The sequence below is a fragment of the Apis mellifera genome, linkage group LG1, assembly GCF_003254395.2.
Source record: "Apis mellifera strain DH4 linkage group LG1, Amel_HAv3.1, whole genome shotgun sequence".
In the NCBI taxonomy this organism is placed as follows: Eukaryota; Metazoa; Arthropoda; class Insecta; order Hymenoptera; family Apidae; genus Apis; species Apis mellifera.
This window is the reverse complement of record NC_037638.1, coordinates 21407549-21426517: the sequence shown is the minus strand read 5'-3', so window position 1 is coordinate 21426517 and position 18969 is coordinate 21407549. Positions and strand designations below refer to the sequence as shown.

The 18969-nt window shown below is 40.6% G+C and overlaps 1 protein-coding gene across 11 annotated transcripts in view; it reads right to left on the bottom strand.

Moving 5' to 3' along the window:
* The window catches only part of LOC413968 (dystrophin, isoforms A/C/F/G/H), a 413776-nt gene that overhangs the window by 43388 nt on the left and 351419 nt on the right, over window positions 1-18969 (bottom strand). For all 11 annotated transcript variants that reach the window (XM_026446499.1, XM_026446488.1, XM_026446500.1 and 8 more), the window contains one exon: window positions 16677-16843. In XM_026446499.1, coding sequence (XP_026302284.1) covers window positions 16677-16843 — 167 coding nt within the window. The remainder of the gene's footprint in view (window positions 1-16676; window positions 16844-18969) is intronic.

The following is an 18969-nucleotide window of genomic DNA, read 5'->3' as shown; positions in this document are numbered from 1 at the left end:
TCGCCGCCAGTTTCGCGGGCAAACATCTACTACGACTACTCGGCTCCCTTTGCTATACGAAACTCTGCTCCTCCCTCTTTCATCCGCTGCCTCGCGGCGAAACTTCTACACACACTCGCGAAAAACGCGTTTCTTCTCGTGCATTCGAAAAGCCGGGTCAGGTAAACGCGCCAACGAAACGAAAACGAGGGAACACGTCACAAAACAGGGCGAAATCGGGCGAATCCTCGCTTCCTCGTGTTCCTTAATCAGATAATACCAGGGGTGAGGATGGTGACAACGATGAATGGACTGTAAACGTAATTAAGATTCCGCTAGCTCGGGTTGCGCGCGTCTTCGATCCAAAGAAGGATCAAGAGAGGAGGAGGAGGAGGAGAGGGGAAGAAGAGTCTTTGCGCACACAGTCATGCCCTTTGTCTTGGGAATGGATGCACCGTAAGAAGAACCACTACCGGAACACTTACGCAGCCTCCGATTAAATGGCGAGAATTGGGCCACGTTTAATGTATTCATTGTGCTTGGATGACTGACTGACGATGGAACAAAGGAACGATTGAGAAGCTGAAGTGTCTTTCATCATCTTCCTCCTCTTTTTTTTTATTTTTATATATATATATATGTATACTGTTTTGCGTTTGATTCCGCGTGTGGGTGGTGGCTTCGTAACTTGTTATTATCCGTTTATTACGGCTGGCTTCGTTGGTTCGAGTATCGTTATGCTAATAGAATTTTGAAAGAAATCTGATCTGATCAGATTGGAGAAGTGAAATGCAGAAGTAAGATTGATTTGATGAAATTGATCCGAATGCGGATCACTTTTTCTCCTATCAAGAGATCGTTATCCTAATTCCTACGCAAAAATTTGATCTCGCGTCCGATAATTACGGTAAATATCAATTTAATTGTTTCAAAAAGATGCTCGACGCATAAACCGAAAACCAATCTTCATGCGGCCAATCAGCTTCGAAAAGGAATTTTCATTTTACGAGGATCATTACGCGGACGTAAACATGAGTATAAAATGGTGTGCGAGCGGAGGAGAAAGAGAAAAAGAAAGAGAGAGAGAGAGAGAGAGCCAGAAATAACTCAGGTTTACGACGTTAAAACGAAATTAAAAGGAGAAAAAGAAAAGAAAGAAAGGAAAAAAAAGAATAGAAAAAGGAAGAAGAAAGGAGAAGAAAAGACGAAATCTCGTCGACGCCTTCTTCGGCGAGAAGCTTCCTTCGTACTCTCCTCTTTTCCCTCCGACGAGTTTCTCGTCTGGGCACGCGGTGCACATCCTTCCCTCCCTCTCCCCTCTCCCTGCCTCTTTCTCTCTCTCTCTCTGTCTCTCGGCTCCAAGAATGCTCGAGAAACGCAGTGGAGAAGTGGATGTTTGCGAGGATGTATTCATAATGGCACGGGTCAAAACAATTCGCGCGACGTGTTTGGACGTGTCGGGGCATCCGAGCCTTTCCCGACACCAAGACGGATCGTCTCGACGATCAAAGAGCAGCGGAAACGACATACTGAAGGAATTTTCGAGAAGGAAGATGTTCGGGGAACGGCAAAGAGGTTCCAACATCTTGGGAACAGGTTCGTCGGGACAAAAAACTTGCGAGAGAGAAAGAAAGAGAGAGAGAGAGAAGGCTCTCGATGGCCTTTTGAATAATGTTGATATTCAAATTTCGAGGGAGGGGAGGGAGAGAGAGAGAGTAATGATTATATCATGAATTTTATGTGATGCAATTTTGTACGACGAGCAAGGGGAGGGGGGATCTGTAATGTTCGTTAGTTAAGGATCGCGATATTTCTTTTCCCCTTCGATGAATTATGATGTAGCGAATGGACGTGGTACATTTGGATCGAAAATAACCGTGAAATTTTCATTTACGATAGAGACGGGGATTATTCTCGTATTATATAATTATAATTATCATTTATTTAATCCATCGAATTTCAAACATGAATTTTCATCATTAACGGATATTAGAGAGAGTTTGTGTGGATAAATTATCATATTTAATTATTATTTCTATAAATTGATTATTCCGCACAACAAGCTTCCAATATCAGGATACGATAAAAACATTTGTGCCATCTCGTCCACGATTATATCGCACATCTTTCTCCGTTCAATCATTATTCAGAGGACTAGTTTATCGATAAATTTCTTCGTGAATTAAAAGTTCTTCAAGAAGAACGAAAAGATATTATTGGACAACAAATAATTCGAACGACACCGATGATGATTTTTCGAGATATTAATAACAAAATTTGCGCGAAATTGAATATTTTTCGTCGAAGAAATGAAACCAGGTGGGGAACCTGTACCCGCTCGTACGATTTCAACTTCGCGACAAGTGGAACACGCCTTCGTAACACGAGGTACAAAAGACCGTTATGCTGGCGGAGCATTGCGAAACGAAGAAATGGGTCGAGCGATTCAACTGTCGGTTGGTGGCCAACGAAAACGTAACGGGCTCGATGCACCAATCCACCGTTTTTAACAAGCTTCGGTTCGACCGATCTCGAACGGAATTTAGAGAGATGCACGAGCGACGTCTTCGCTTTCCAATGTCCTTGAAACGCGTCCAAGGATCTTTTAGGTTTTTCAACCTAAGGATTTGACGCGGCGAGAAATTACGACAATAAAAATGACGAAATGACGAAACACGAGTTAACGAGAAGGAGTGGAATTTTCTAATTTTCTTTTCCAATTTTATCAAACAAATAATTAGACACGAGGGATGAAAGTAATTGTAATTTTCAATGTTCCCCGGTCGATCGAAAATCGATAGGGAGCGAAGATAGACAAACACGATTGTACATGCATCGGGCGGAGGAGGCTTTTAACCGTGAATAATGCGTTTCGACAGCTTTTCCTTGAACCTCGTAAAACGACACCATCGTTCTCTCCCACCGGGCCCATTTTCCTCGCAAACCGATAGTAGCTACTGTTGCCCATTCGGTGCAACGTCTGGTTACATTCTTCTTCAAATACTTTAACGTGTACACGAATATCGAAATGCTACGCAATAATTGATTGTTTAATACTAAATTTAATAAATGTAACACGAATCGAATTATTCTTTTATCCGAGAGAGAATATTCGTATAATTATAATATTCTTTCGAAGATAAAAGATTGGAGATATTTAATTAAAAAAATTCTTCCCCTCTTTTCGTTCTTCGTTTTTTTTTTCTCGATAATTTTAGGGATGCCAATATTAAATTAAACGGCTTATCCGTGGGACAAAACAGGCGAGACTCGTGAAACATAATCGAAGCGTGCATGGTTAGCCGGATTTTATGCCGCAACGTAATTAAATAATTAATATTCCAATGATCGAACTTTCAATAATAATCCCAACCTCGTCGTTTGTTTCTCCTCGATTATGAATTCCAGCCGGAAAATACCAGACGGGATATTTACTTTGTAACAAGACTCTTCGTTATCTTAGAAGGTATAGAACTTCGTTAATTCGGACTAATTGGAGAGATTGTCAGAACCGTAGCTGAGTTATAGGATCAACGTAGTTCAATTTTAATAATGCTTCTTTGACTATCATATTTATTCTTCTTTTTTTCCTTTTTTTTTTTCCTTCTCTCTCGAAACCGACTATATTAATCGGAATGAAAATTTAAACGAGACCGGAAAAATATTTTCTCGAGAAATTCTTCGTTTGAGAACGAGATTTTTTTCTTATCTCTGACAGAGAGAGAAAGAAAGAAAGGAGGCAAATGAACGGACGAAAAAACAGAAACGTGTAAGAGGGAAGTCGGTGCCTGAAATATAAGAAGACGAGCTCAAAGATACGGCTTGGGCGCAAGTTTATCGTAGAAACTAGATTTCACCGGAGGAACAAGATTGAAAAAAAAAAAAAAGAAGGAAAAAAGTTGGTTTATATCAAGACGATGAAGAAGTTTTTGAAATTATTACTTGCTCGTATAGATCTTCTTCGAATCATAAAATTACAACTACTTTCGATAATTAGAGACTTACTGATCCCTTTTATTACAAACCGACGAGGATGTTAAACGAAAACGAGCGCAATTTCACGCTTTTGTTCTCATTGCAATTCAGCATTGATTCGCGACGATATCAGCACTTCCGAAGCTATTAAAGGGGAATTCAAGTACTACGGGCAAACTTGAAGGAAAAAACGAAGATCTCATGGACGTTTACGACCTGTAAAGAGATCCATTTCGTCGAGTGCATTTGAACGTCGACAAATACACCTTGAAGCGGTGGAAGGAACTTGAAGGAGGAGTACACTCTTAACGCGAGCTTGGAAGCCTGGAAGGCTGGAAGCCTTGAAACTTCCCTTTCTCTCTTTTCCTATCCCGTGATGCACGAGGAGTTGACTTTGACTAGGCAACATGTCTAACTAAATTACTATCATCCTTGAATAACCTTGTATCGTGAACAACTTTGGCAAATAACAAGTCGGTACAAGTATACACTCCGCGAGAAAACCTTATTTTATATATACCGATGAAATTTCAAACTGTCATCGATCGTTGCGTAATTCCAATTTTTACAACGCGAAATGAATAACAACGTTCTGAATATGCGTCGAATTCTGATCAAAAAGCGTACAACGCAAATTATTTTTTTTAAACAAAACTCATAATATTTATCGCGATGATATTTATCGCGATAAATATTAGTGATTAATAAATACTTCGATAAGTTAAATACCTTCCTCTAAATAATTTTTATTAAAAAAAAGATAATGAAGTAATCAAAATTAAATGGAATTATTGAATAATGGAAATTGCGAAAATCTTTTATTACGTACTTATTTCATCGATTCGTTAATTCATAATAACGTGTATGCACGAATTAACTATCCCCGAGCAACGTGATTACATGACTGTTCATCGTCGAATGATCATCTCTTGCCTCGCTAATAAAAACTAACGAAGCACAAACAGAGCGGCTTTTGATCGGCCGCACAGCGTGCAGGTCGTGTCGAGAATGACGGGAAAGGGTTAGAGGGGAAGGGAGAGCTAGAGACGAGGACGAGGCCCAGTAACCGAGGGAAGATAGTTTCGTATCGAAACCGGTCGTTTTCGCTGGCCAATTTCGTTCGCCGTATATGTATACCTAATGTATACCTCTCTCCTGGGTCTACGCGCTACTGTAACGTTCTTTGATCGTCGTTCCAATTAGTAACTATGCGATGTATCGAATCCAATATCGTGTATTCGTTCCCTACGATATATTTCGAGGATTATTTAATCCATTCCATGAAAAAGTCGGATTATTTTTTGTCTCTCTCTCTCTCTTCTTTTTGTGCGAGCCATCGTACAATGAAATTTCGTAGTAAGGTAATTTTCCAGAATCGAGAAACGATAGCAACGGTTATTTTACTTTCCCGCCTAGAGTACTGCCATCTATGAAAATGGCGTCATTTTTTAATGGTTTTATTACCGTGTATTTGGTAATTTTAAAGCTTTTGAAGTTTTATTGTTGAGTAGTTATTGTAGAGGAACAGGATTTTGTAAATTTTTTTACGAGAGATAGCGTAATTTTTTTTGTACTTCACAAAGATGGCCATTTATTTTATTAAAATATGCAACGTATATACATGCAACGTATATACACACGACGTATATACGTATATACGTTACGATTATTTTTCCGAGTCTTTTTTGAATGGATTAAATACACTAATAATTTTCTTTAGCCTATAAACTACGCAGTATAATAATAATGATAACATTTAATGGTACGTTATATATCGTTAAAAGCACGAGACACAAAATGATTCGAGTTGTCGGCCATAGCAATTAACGTTAAATCCGTGCTATGGCACACGCATTTTATTCACTCGTATATTTGATCTGTGGATTTATGACGAGGCTTGTCTAACGCGAATTTGCATCTGTGTTTCGTATTAATGCATTCATCACACTATAAAGTCGTCAATTTATAGGTCAGGTTTTGCTTAGTCTCATCTCCCACGTTGAGAATTGTGTGTCAAATCATCGAGAAAACGAGAAATATTCTCGACAAATATCAACAGCTAATATTCGTTGTAAAATCTTAACTTTCACACTTTTCGTTAAATTTTATATCAATCTATATTTAATTTTATATTATATCGTGCTCATTTATCATTTCTTCGGCTCAATTCGACATTATAATTATCGAACGATTAGAAATTTTACGATCAGTCACGTTATTTATATTTGAGGTTAGAGTGCGAAAACACGAAAAATTTAGTAAACGGACGATCAAAGAAATAAATAGAAAGAACGAATGATTATCGTTAAGAATAGAATAGGAACAGCTGTTTGTATGATTCACCGTGTAGTTCTCTTGTTGCTGCACACCGTATCCTTCGAAGATCCCGACAAAATCCGGATGAACAACACTCAATCAGTAAAAGAACACTCGTCTCGCGAGATACTAATCCCACAATTCTATGGGAACTTTTTTCACGCATGACCTCCCATCTACACACACATACATGCACGGTATTACAGAGGAAAAGAGAAAGAAAATGCGCAGGCGCGATTGCGACTAAAATCGCGGCGTTTCTCCCCCTACGGCCGTCGGAAAGCCGTTGCTGTCACATTTTTCGATCCCAACACTCTCTCACGTGTATCTCTCACTCACTGTTTCCACTTTGCCACTGAATAGAAACGAGACTGCGAATTTGGTGATCACGCAACGAATTTACCGGTACTCGACGACTTTTTGACAGCAAAAAGGAAGCAAAGGATGACCATCGAAAACGAGAAAGAAAAAAAGCAACAGACGGACAAGCTCCGACGTTCGCGCCGGACGAAGCGGAAGCCGGCTTATGGAGTTCGCTACAGTCCCCTCGTGCGGAGTTGCCGGCCGTTCGGCCGATCTCGGATATTCTCGGTTTTATTCGGTTTTCATTACTTCGGCCACTTGCATATCGTTGGTAATGCGGGAATCGTCTTTACCTCTTGTAGGTTTCTCGATCCAAATGAAAGTTAAACGCAAAACTTGTAACGCACAATTTTTCTTATAAAGAAATCACAATAAAAAAGAACGTAATGTTTTATACTTAATATTCTTGTTCGTCTACACGATAAAATCACCGTGATATTATCCTTGTAAACGAGAGAAAGTCAGGCGAATGCGCATGTTTCAAGATTAATCGATAATTAATTAAAGTCGATCGAACCGAAACTAGTTACTAAAGTAATACAGATTTAATTAACTAGTAATCGGCCAGCTATCGGTGGAGCAATTAGCGATATTTTATGACGGGACATGTTGCCGTGGCAGCGTCGAGCTCGAGTATAAACTTCCTTAACGCCGCTTCGAGATATTAAACCGGCGATGACTTTTTCTTTTTTTTTTTTTTTTTAAATTTTTCCCGTCTTTTCCTTCGAACGTGAACGCCATTATTAATCTATACAGCCTATATAGCGAGCAATGGTTAGACACGGATATGTACGAGCAAACTCGACGGGTACGACCGATGAGTAATGGTTCGTTCGTCAATTATAAATACGATTTCAGTTCGTTGCGTAGCAAAGTTTAGTATTAACAGGACTGTCCATTTATCTTTGTCGGTTTATTTTATATACACGAGTGATGCATGTACCAGTTTATCTATTGTTGAATTAATCCCTCGTTTATTATTGCAACTGCATATCACCATTCGTGTGTCCGATCCTACCAACTTGGCAAATTCTACGTACAAGGATGCTCGCGCCTTTCATCGTTTCCCGTCGTTTATTAATGTTACTATTATTAGTAACTCCTCTTTACAGTCCGGCGTGTTTTCACTATTACGTGTCACGTAAAATTTGAATAAATTAGAGAAACAATTGTTCGCGTCGCGTACACGCGCGAAGGAGAGATGCGTGAATAGAAAGCAGCCATGCTGATTTCGAGGATGACGCCAACCTTGTTGAGGATAATTGTGGACAAACTAATTTTTTTCTTTTTGCAATATGGGCTCGTTGACGTTTTAATTAACTAGATTGTATTCGGTATTATGTTATTATTTTGACAAAAGGCGGAATTTAAGAATTTTCTCACAATTCCATTCTCTTCGATCAAATGATTCCACGAAAGAGTAAATTCGGTGTCAATTTTCACATCCGCGTCTATACATTTTCAAATATAGACGAGAAACAAGAATGCGAGATAGATCGCAGAATTATAGAGCACACATCCTGACATCGTCCAGAATTATTGCAATCTGTTCTCGTTCCAACTTGTACAACGTCGACCGGATACAAATATTCGGTCCATTCGCACGAACGAGAAGGAGAGGAAAGAACTCGCTGATCTATTTATTCAATCGAGCTGAAGGTAATCGTGATACGAGATAAGCGAACGATGTACCGGATAAAAGAAGATCCCGTACACTCTATTTCACCTTCTTTTCCGCTTCGATTCGAGACGTTCGAACGCTTCCCCAAGAATTTTTACATTTCCACCAAATTCGATAAGTTGGAGCTAAACTTTTTCCCAATTTTTGCAAACAGTCCGACGATTTCTTTTTCTTTTTTTTATCTAATCTTTAAATGGTGGATGATAAATGGTTATATAAAATTCGTCGAATATCTTCTCTACGAGGAGAAAGAGAGCCTTTTCAAGGCTTCGATGTTTCAACTCCAACACCTTGCCGTTCAAATAATTGGTGTTCACATGAACATAATGTAAATTTAACAGCGGCTCGGCTCTGTATAGAACACAATGCCGACACATAACTCATGTTTAATGCAACAGTCAGAGGCGTCAGCGTGCGATATTACAATACCGGTCGAGGCCGATTCCCTGATTTCCGATGGTGTTTTGGAACGATCGTTCATCGCCATCGCATCCTGCCTCTCTCAAATCGAACGACGCCTCGTCTCCAGTGACGAAACATTGTCCAACAACTCTCAAACAGTTTATAGATAACTTGCTGTACATCGACAAACATTTTCGAAACCATACGATTCCATTATACGTTTCTCGATTGTTTCTCCTCGAATTTAATCGATGCAATTCCGATATGCTTCTTAATTCCATTCCAATCAGAGACTCCTCATTCAGAATCACTTAGAATACCGAAATACCCTTCCGATCCTTAAATCCTCGATAATCGATCCTTAATTACGCCGATTAAAGTTTAAGATCTCGCGATTTTCGTTCATTCATCAATCAGCCTGAAAGCTGTTCTTTTCCAAGATGGAGATGGTTTCGATTCGTTTATCGGAGTCTGGGTAGGATTAAAATCTTAACAGGATGGGGATATATATTTTACGTCACGCGGCGTGGAAACGGGCGTCGCGACGACGCCAAGGTGCATTGAACTTGAAAGACGCGGGAATCGACTAGGTGTATATTTGGACGACGAACACGAGGAGAATTTAACGCGTGGCTGAACTTGCGGCGCGGATAATAGGACGTAAGTGTTCGCTTCCGGTCGTAGTTTTAATTCACCTCGAGGTGGGGAGAGAGGAAGCCTTTCCGTTGCGAATTCGTCGATTACTCTCTGAACGCTCCGTCGTCCATCCATTCGAAACGGAAATTCTGTTCTGCCTGGTGTGTTGTGTCGAACGACGATGAATAGAAAATGCGAATTTTGAAGGCGAGTCGACAACGCATTTCGATCCGAATTTTAAAAAAGATTTTCATCGGTTCTGAGATGGATTAGAGACGATGTTTCTCTCTACAGGTTGAGTTTTCTCAGTTTACTCGAGGGAAAGATATTTTTATCGCACGAGGAGATTCCTCACCTGTTTCCATTTTCCAAGCTTCATTATACACGATACTCGAGTGAAAAGCATACTTTTATACATATGTATATATTCTATGAACAAGTCCTCGCAATTTTATTTCCAACGTTACACCATCAACGTTTCGTTCCATCCATTTCGTTAAAGATCTGCCGTATCGATCGCCAATTCCCTTCTCTCTGCACATCTATGTTTAGACGGGGGGAATAAAAATCGAATCCAACGCTATGAGGTCACACCTGATATCCTTGATTTCGCGCAAAATGATCCATGAATGAATAATGGGTACGTGGAAATATTTTTTTCTTTCCGTTAGTGTGTCGAATCAGCCACTGTGACTGCACGAATCGTTGGCACGCGTATCTAACTAAAACTGGTTCATTATGCCACGGTATAACCATAGATCACAGAGATAAATACATTCGTGTCTTAATGCCTGGACAAGCGAGGTCGTCGCGTAACTTTCACCTCCCCCATATATATATACATATATATATAATTGTATATATATATATATGATGCACACATATAAATCATGCGTGTCCTCAATGGTGCAATACCATGCTGGCTACAAATTTGCTTGGTAATTAACCAATTAGCGGAACATTGCTAATTGACTGATTAAGTACTCACTCGTCGAGAACTAGATTGATACTGATGCGGTCGGTGGCCGCGAGCATTAACATCGTCGCCGATTCCGCTCCGCTCGCGTCTCGAAAATTCTCGTCTCGAGTGTTCCGAAAATATCAACTTCCGTAAAAATAAAAAAATTTTAGACAGAAATTTTCACCACTTTTCATATCAACTTTTAGTAGTTAAGAGGTAATTCGTCAAGGGTTCGATCGAAGCGAACGATTGAAAAATTTCCCAGAAATGAAAACTCATTTTATACGTTTATTTTAAATATTCCCCCCAAAAAATCACATTCCATCAATTCGATTCGACCGGTTACCGGTTCCATTTCCCTGTTTTCTAATCTCGATCACCATCGGCGACGATAACAGAGTATACTATTCACGAGCCGCACTATTCAGATTCGAATAAAAACGATCCGGCTCCGCTTGTTTTTCTATCATCTTTCCATTCTAGCCCATAGATAACGCAACATAGACACAGGTGGAGGGGCGCAACAAAAATCGATTCCTGCATTCCTGATCCATCCACACACAGTCTCTTTCTCTATATATATACCTGCGTGCCTGTACATCTAAATCGGGGAAATCTGTACAGAGCCACCCTCCTCGACTTCGAATCGGGTGGGAACGCGGCACAATCCGGAATAATTCAAAAGATAATCCGATAGTAGCGCGGCGGTTATAATTCGAAAGATGGTGTTTGAGTTTGCCCGGGTACCGCGTATGCATTCATTCATTCGGCCTAACTACGAACGCCCCGCACCTTCCTCGCGCCGCTTCCGCGCGCGCGTGCGATTCGTGTACTCGCCATTCGTGCGCCGCGTGTATTTGGATAGAACTGGCTCCCGGCTATATTCTCTGATTGGGGCCGGCCAACCACCTTCCCGCTGCCTTGCCTCCTCGCTCCTCTCCTCTTCTGCTTTGCATACCTAACTACGGAGCCGAATTCCGCGCCCGAGACAACCGAGGGTTCAGCTTAATTTCCAGCTTAAACCGGGTTATCTCGGAAACCGCGTCCACTTTTCCACCGCGTATCCACGCGAAAACCTATCCCTTTAGTCAGCTTTATCCTCCTGCCTCCAATTTATCTTCCTCCAAGTTTTCGATTCGTCCAGGTTTTTGAGTCGTCGCTTCTCTGAGAATCGTCCCTCCTCGATGCTGAGGAACAAGTCTCTCCTTTGCTCTTTTAATTTTATTAATTAATATTATATCGTGCGTCATTCGAAGAGAACGTTTCGACGATATTTTAAGTCGGAAGCCAAAGGGAATTTGATTTTCCACGTAAAAATACGAGCGTGCTTTTAAACCAAACATTGGACGCTGGCCGGCTAAATATCATTAGACGCGTCCTCGTCTTTAATTGGAGACGTGTTTATTGAAGAATCGTCGCGCATCGAATTAATCGTGGAGGGAACCGTATCCATTCCATAAAAGACAAGGTATTTCATTTTAAGGTGTGTGTCGAGCAACGATTTCTATCTTCTTGTCGTTCTAACTTTTCAAACCTGAAAAACCTGATCACCCAGATGATCAAGTTTTAGTTTTCATTCGATGTAACACGCTCCAAACATTCTTCTATATCCGAGTAACGCTTTCACAATCGTCGAATCACGTTTCACACTTGTACAAACAATTTGCATAGTATTATAAATCTAAGAAGAATAAAATCTATCCATTATCTTGCACGGAAAAGCTATAATTCGTTTTATTATAAATCTTCTGATAACGGTTCCAAACTTTTATATCCACGCCACGTTGTTGAACGTTCACGCGTGCGTCCAGAAGACCCTTGCCAGACTCGACCTCGATCTTCCATCAGATTAAGCTTTAAACCCGATCGCGTGACCGCGCACAGGGACGACGAAGGACGAAGGATTCAAATCCAGTTCGACAAAATGCCACGATCCTCCCCCGCAACTCGCAGCCGATGAATCGAATTAATATTACGGTATCTGACCGAGAGGGAGAAGCGAAGGTGTCGCTTGTAATTACCGGATAGCCGATAATTAAAGCGCGCCAGGGCAGAGCACGTGGAATTTAAAAGTTAAATTGTGTTTCGCTCATGAATTATGCATTCGTGGCAGCAACTTGCTGATTGCGCGGAAACTTTGATCATTCTTCCTTTATTACCACCGTATCGAAGAGAAGATCGTACAAAAGATCGTTCGCATTCCTTTAATTGTTCGCTCGGTTTTCTTCTTTCGCCCACATTTCTTCCACGATTCGTCCCGATTTCCATCGTCGATTTGGTTTTCGATATCGATCGTAAAAATATCATTTTGGGTGGTGGGGCACGATAACAAGCACGTGTCGATTTCGAAATGTCGTCAGAAAGCGGTCGAATTCCCGTTACATTTTACGTTTCATCTTTTGGGAAAACAGGAAGAATAATTGATCAAACTTATCGATCACGATCACGCATTCCAATGCGTTGTCTTTTTTCTTTTCCACTTCAAAGGGATCGCTTTGAAAAACGACGATTATATTAAAAACTCTTTCTTCTCGCAGCCACTTTTTTCTGTACAGCTGCATTTTTAATTAAACCAAGTCGAGTGCAATATTTTTCGGAAAACTTCTTTGAAATCCGATCTCAAACGAAATACTTTTAACGTCGAGCATGAACAGGATATCTAATTCTATATTTCGCACGAATGGATCATTCGAAAACTATCACTATTTTTATGAAAATGCAACGAATCGAACGTTCCTCCTCCTCGTACGAAGATTTCCATTCGTTTAATCGTGCCAGTCCGTTAATTAAATATCCTCGAAGCAACCTTTTATCGTCGAATGCCCGATGAGGGGAAACGTTTCTCCGTTTTAATTACAAAACGCACCCCGTTTTTCATCGCGAAATCATTATTTTCGTTTCAATTAGGGGCGAAAAACGAGCAATCAGGGATATTAACTCGGGCGAAGAAAACGCGAGTCGCCGAGCCTCGGTTCGGGTTTCGAATTGGGACAAAGGATCGGTTATTCGAATTTCGAAAGGAGTGGGGCAAAGCTCGAATTATATTAAGACGAATTCCCCCCCGATGTTATTTTAAGCGCCGTTGAAAAGAAGTTATTACCTTGTTCGTCGAACTCGTTAAGTTCCGGGTTAAGCGGCCGGCTCGACCTTTCAACGCGGAGTTCGCCCCCTTTGACGGTCCACCACGGTGGAAATAATGCGTTTGAGTCTTCTCGGTGGCTCTCTCGAGGAACGGCGGCTCCACCGACAGCGATTCGTTTTAGCGCTATTATATCCTCGAGGAGAGGAATTTCACGATGATTTGTCGGCCATTGAAATCAATTGTCCGGATGAATTGTTCATTGATTTTCGGTGAACGGATTCTCTTTCTCCGGAGTTATTTCATCCGGCTATAAATTCCTTCTTCAACACTTCCAACAAGTTTTTCGAAAAGGGAAATAGCAAGGAGAAAATTGCATCCATTGAAATAATTATTATATGTTGAATATTTAACAGGAATCGTAATTTCTTCCGAAGCGAAAAAATTATCCCCTTTCGAAAATTAAAATTGCCCGAGAGAGAAAGATAAAAATTGAGCAAAGAAATTCTCACAGTCACGATTACATTACATTCGTAATAAATTAATCGTCATTTAACGAAGTTACCCTCGATCGACACGAACGTAATTCCAAGTTATTTTTATTCTCAACGATCAAAACATTCCTTCCTTTTATCAGACACTCTTTCATCGTTAAAAGAAATACGAAACGAGACTGTCTCGGTAAATGATTAAAAGAATAATGATTCCTTGCGAGGCTTCTAAATGCCCTTTTAACAAAAATTCAATGAATAGACACCCTTTATATATTCGCTCGCAAGAAGCAATGATTACACTGTCAGAAGGACTACAAGGTGATCGATATTATCGAACGGCGCTATCTATAAAGCAGGCGATATTGCGTACACGCATCACGAATCCTATTGTAGAAGGGAACGATGTCGCGAAATTGGCGACAATATCCCCCATCCCATCCTATCCCATCGGTGTGCTCTCCGTTAGTAGTAGCGAGATGCAAATCGCGAAGCCGGTTATGAAATCAGAATTCATAAAGCGGGGAGGAAAAGGAAGAAAGAAGCGGAGGAACGAAGAAAAAGAAGAAGAAGAAGAAGAAAAAAGAAAGGAGAAATGCATTCCATCCACGGCGTTAAACCTTGACGACCGTGCAAAAAACGATTTACACTTCGAGTTTCGTCGTAACGGGTGAATCGAACGTGATTATCGATGCGTCGCCAATTTACCTTCTTCATCGTAAATCTTACCTTCTTCATCCAGCCTTCGAAACGAGATTTTTCGCTACGCGATGTCACTGTACACAGTGTTTTGTAATGGATGAATAATCAGTAACTCTCTCTCTCTCTCTCTCTCTCTTCACTCTTCTTCTTTCGTAATCGGGATGAAAATGTATTTTTTAATAGAATTAAAATGTATTACGAATATTTTAATTTCTAGGAATGGATTTTGTATACAAGTCGTAGCGAATAGAAAATATATATCTAATATTTTACGTTTCGCCAATGTCTTCCACACGATGGCGAACAATTTATTATTATCACGTAAAAATAATAAAATCTCTCTAAAAACTCTCAATTTGCCAATCTCCTTTAATTAAAATATACTTGGAATCAAAGATTGATTACCGATCGTGTTCGATAATTTTCATCCGTCCCTTCGATCAATCGAGCTTGTACAAGAGAGAGAGAGAGAAAAAGGGGACGAAAAAATTTCATCTTCCCCGAATTGAATGAATTGTAGCTCGCGAAAACGGCCACCGTCGATAATCACTCGTCCTCTCCCCCGATCACGAAGGTAATATACGTGTTCTCCCGACCCGTATTAAAGGTGGATCGCCGGGAACGAAGGTAATTCGCTGTTTGTATCGCGGATGGAGAAAAACGGTTCCGCAAGAATTTCGTGGTCGTTAGATAGATAGCTAATAGTGGAAAGGGTGGTATTCCTTCCTCGGATGGAACGAAAACGAGCGACGAAAAATCGCCTTTACACGGACACTTTTTCCACAGGCCTTCCCCTTCTCCTCTTCCCCTGCATGCCACCAAAGTCTGGCTAGTTTCTCCCTCCTCCCTCAGGGAGGAAGGGAGGAAGAGAAGGGAGGACGACAAAGTCGTTTCGACAAATGGAACGTCCACGCGATAGAGGAAAATTGTACCGGCAATAATAAAGCGATACGAAGGGGCCGAAGGGGATGAATTGAACTTGGAGCAAAACCAACCCCCTCCTTCCTCTCCGTTTATCCACCGATATAACACACGATAAGTCCAAATATTACAGTTCGCTTGTTTATCCTTCCAGATGTACCGTTTAATCTGATTGTGTATTTTTATCGGAGGAGGGGGTTGGTAGAGTTATCGTTCTCCTCGAGATCGGGTGGGCCACCAATCTCTCGAAATATATTTTTCTTCCTTCTCCTATTATTGTGGTAGCATTTGTTAAATTTGATTTCAGATGGATATTTAACCGAAAAAATTCTCAAGATTTTGTACGGATTGTCGTTGAAAATAATAATAATAATAATAATAATAATAATTATTATTATATCGATTAATAAAGACAGTACGTATTTTAATTCAAAGTATGTTCCGCGCGCGTTTGCGTGGCAAATCTGTTTAAATAATATTGCGGGGTTAATGCGACGATATATTCTCCGAAATTCATATGGATTTCTAGCTGCGACGACGTTTTCGCGGACTGCACAATACATTGCACGATGTTGATAAATTCGTGACCGCGGCAAACGCGCCAATCCAAAACTTTCCACCGTTGAATACTATTAAAACGAAAATTTGCGTTACACCGGAGCGTTTCAACTTTTCAACCTCGTATATCCGCTCGAATGAAACGACGGTGAAATCTTGAATAATTCAGGCGGAACTTGTTCTCGCGCAAGAATATGCGATTGATTTATTAATTTAGAGCAGAGATAATTTAATATGTCGCGAAATTTACCGACTTTCAGACGAAGCTGATAAAGAATAAACAAGAAGAAGAAGAAGAAGCCGTATCATATCAAAATTGTTGCAATTTCCAGTGATTTTTAAACAGATGAAGAATATAAGGATGATCCTCACGGGAAGAGGAAATTTTGACGAGTTTCGCCGAGAAGAATATTCTTGTGGGAGGTGGATATCGAAATTGTGGGGTAATTTGATCGAAACGGGGGCACACACCATCGATAGTTTGTTCCCCCATCGATGGTCGAGGCCGTCAAGCGGCTTTCGACGGAATCAAAATATTTGTATTCATATCGGGTAGTGCGGCTCGAGGGTAAGTGGCTTTCTGTGTACGTAAAAGGAGGGTAAAGTACTCACGTTAGCGGTGTCGTCGAGTTTCCGCTTCCACGCATCGCTACGTTCGATTAGGGCGTTCCACTGCTCTGAAAGTTTGTTCACTTCCCGGCGAATGCTGCGCGTCAATTCGCGTGCCTGCTCCTCCGCGCTCCTGTAGCCCCTCGAATCGCCATCCAATTCTCTTCCGGCTGAAATGGAAACGTCAAAAACGTGAGCGATAACCACGGGATTTGAATCGAGGTTAAACGGATCTTTTAAACAGATCTGATACACCTTCTTCCAAATTTCAATATCCATTTTTTAATCTCGTGGATTCCACACAGAGACGAAAACTTTGGTTTCACGCGAAAAATATATACGCTTGTTCAACACTTTCTTATCATTTTTGAAATTACGATAAAATTACGACTGTTAATTTAATTCGTTCGAACGAGATATGCACCGTCTATGCATTACGGGAATTTCCGTGTAAACTAATAAATTAATAAGCGCGCAAACAAACAAGAATCGAAACGAATGGACAAAAGCAAAGACGTAGGAAAAACGAATGGAGAACAAACATATCCAAGCCGAATATTTAAATGAACGCTAATATTCCTTCCTCCAGATTTTACAAATTCCAATTAATTTTCACGCGTTAAATTTCGTTGGTTACACACGTTTCGTATACGATGGTATCTTTTGGAATTGAACCATCTAATAATTCCTCGCAACGATAACAATATCAATTCATTCTCCAATTTGCCCATGTTTTCGGCAAATAGAGAGGGAATTCTCCGAATTAACGGGGATCGATAAATCTTAATCCCACCCCCCTTTTCAATCTCCGCTTTTTCGAAACGAAATTTGAAAATTTATCATCGCGCCCTCGATGAAAATCCTCCTTTCTTTTTTCGATTTCAAACAGCGTAACGAAATGAATGACGAACGAATGAACCATGCCACGTTTGTATTTCGACCCTAGATGTCGCTAGATGTTCTATCGCCACGAATTAATTGTCCTATGAATCACGCATCGTATCGCGCAGGGACAGTTTTTATGTGCATGCTTAGCATTGATAACCAACCCTACCTGCCTCGTTCCACCCCCTTCCCCCCATATCTGCCGCGCGCGTTATGATGATTTATGTTTATAGTTGCCAGATGCCCCCTTTACCCCGTCACTCGGCTTCACTCGGCGCGTTTATTCCGCCCATCCACGGATCCATGGATCGATCGATGCATGTCGAAAAAGAGGGAAGCTAATATTCACTCCGATCTTTTTTTTTTTGATCCTGTTTCGCGATAAAAGCGCGAAAATCGCGTCGAGATATCAAGGCGGAAAGATGTACATTATCGATACGCGAGAAATTATTACTATACGTTGATACAGTGAGTTTAGTATTTAATTTTGAAATAATGGGTGTGATATTCGCGTCTCGAAACTCACGAGGAAAAAAAGGGAGAAATTCCGCGATTGATCAACCCTTTGTTGTCAACATTTCGATACCCTTTTTTAATTTAGCGTAAAATTAAAAATTTCCTTTTTTTTTTTCACGAAACTTGTTATTTGACGAGTTTATATATTCCGAGTTTACGATTTTATTATTAAAAAAAGAAAGAATCATCGAAATTAAATTACGAATGTACAATGTCGAATTTTCTTTTTTATCCAAAATTCTTTTCGATAAAACTAAAAAAAAAAAGAAAAATTAATATCGTTATTTTCAAGTTTGTCGGAACAAACTTGCCCTTTAAACTTTAAATTCCAATCGACGTCTCGTGTTCTCACAATTGTCTACTTGGAACTCGGCCAAACAATGTGTTCATAGGTGTTTCCTGGCGCATACCAGAGGTGCGATAGACGACAGGCGTCGACAGGTGGATAGAGAGAATCGAATTCGTGGAACGCGATCGAGAAGTAAAGAAACAGGTAGCGTAGAGGCGTACGTCTAAATCGCGGGCCGATCGCGGGCCCGCTAAAGAGACATCACTTGGGGGGGGGGAAAACACCTGAAAACTATTTTCTCCTCCCCCGCCCCGAATCGAATTAGGCGGTCGTGTTCTTCATCGGTAAGCCATCCATTCAACAGTTGCCGCATTCGATCTCCGGTCACGTACCACCCACCCTTCTTTTTCCCTCCATCGACTACTACTCGTTTCCTGCAACCCTCCGCCCCTTTTCCCTTCTCTTTCCACTCGAAGTTCTCCTGTTTCAGAAACTGACCACTGAATTCACGTAATTGCTCCTCCCCCTCTGAGAACATTTCTCTATTCTATTATGACGACGTATTGATATCATTGTTGTCTTTCCACAAAATCTGATAAATCTTAG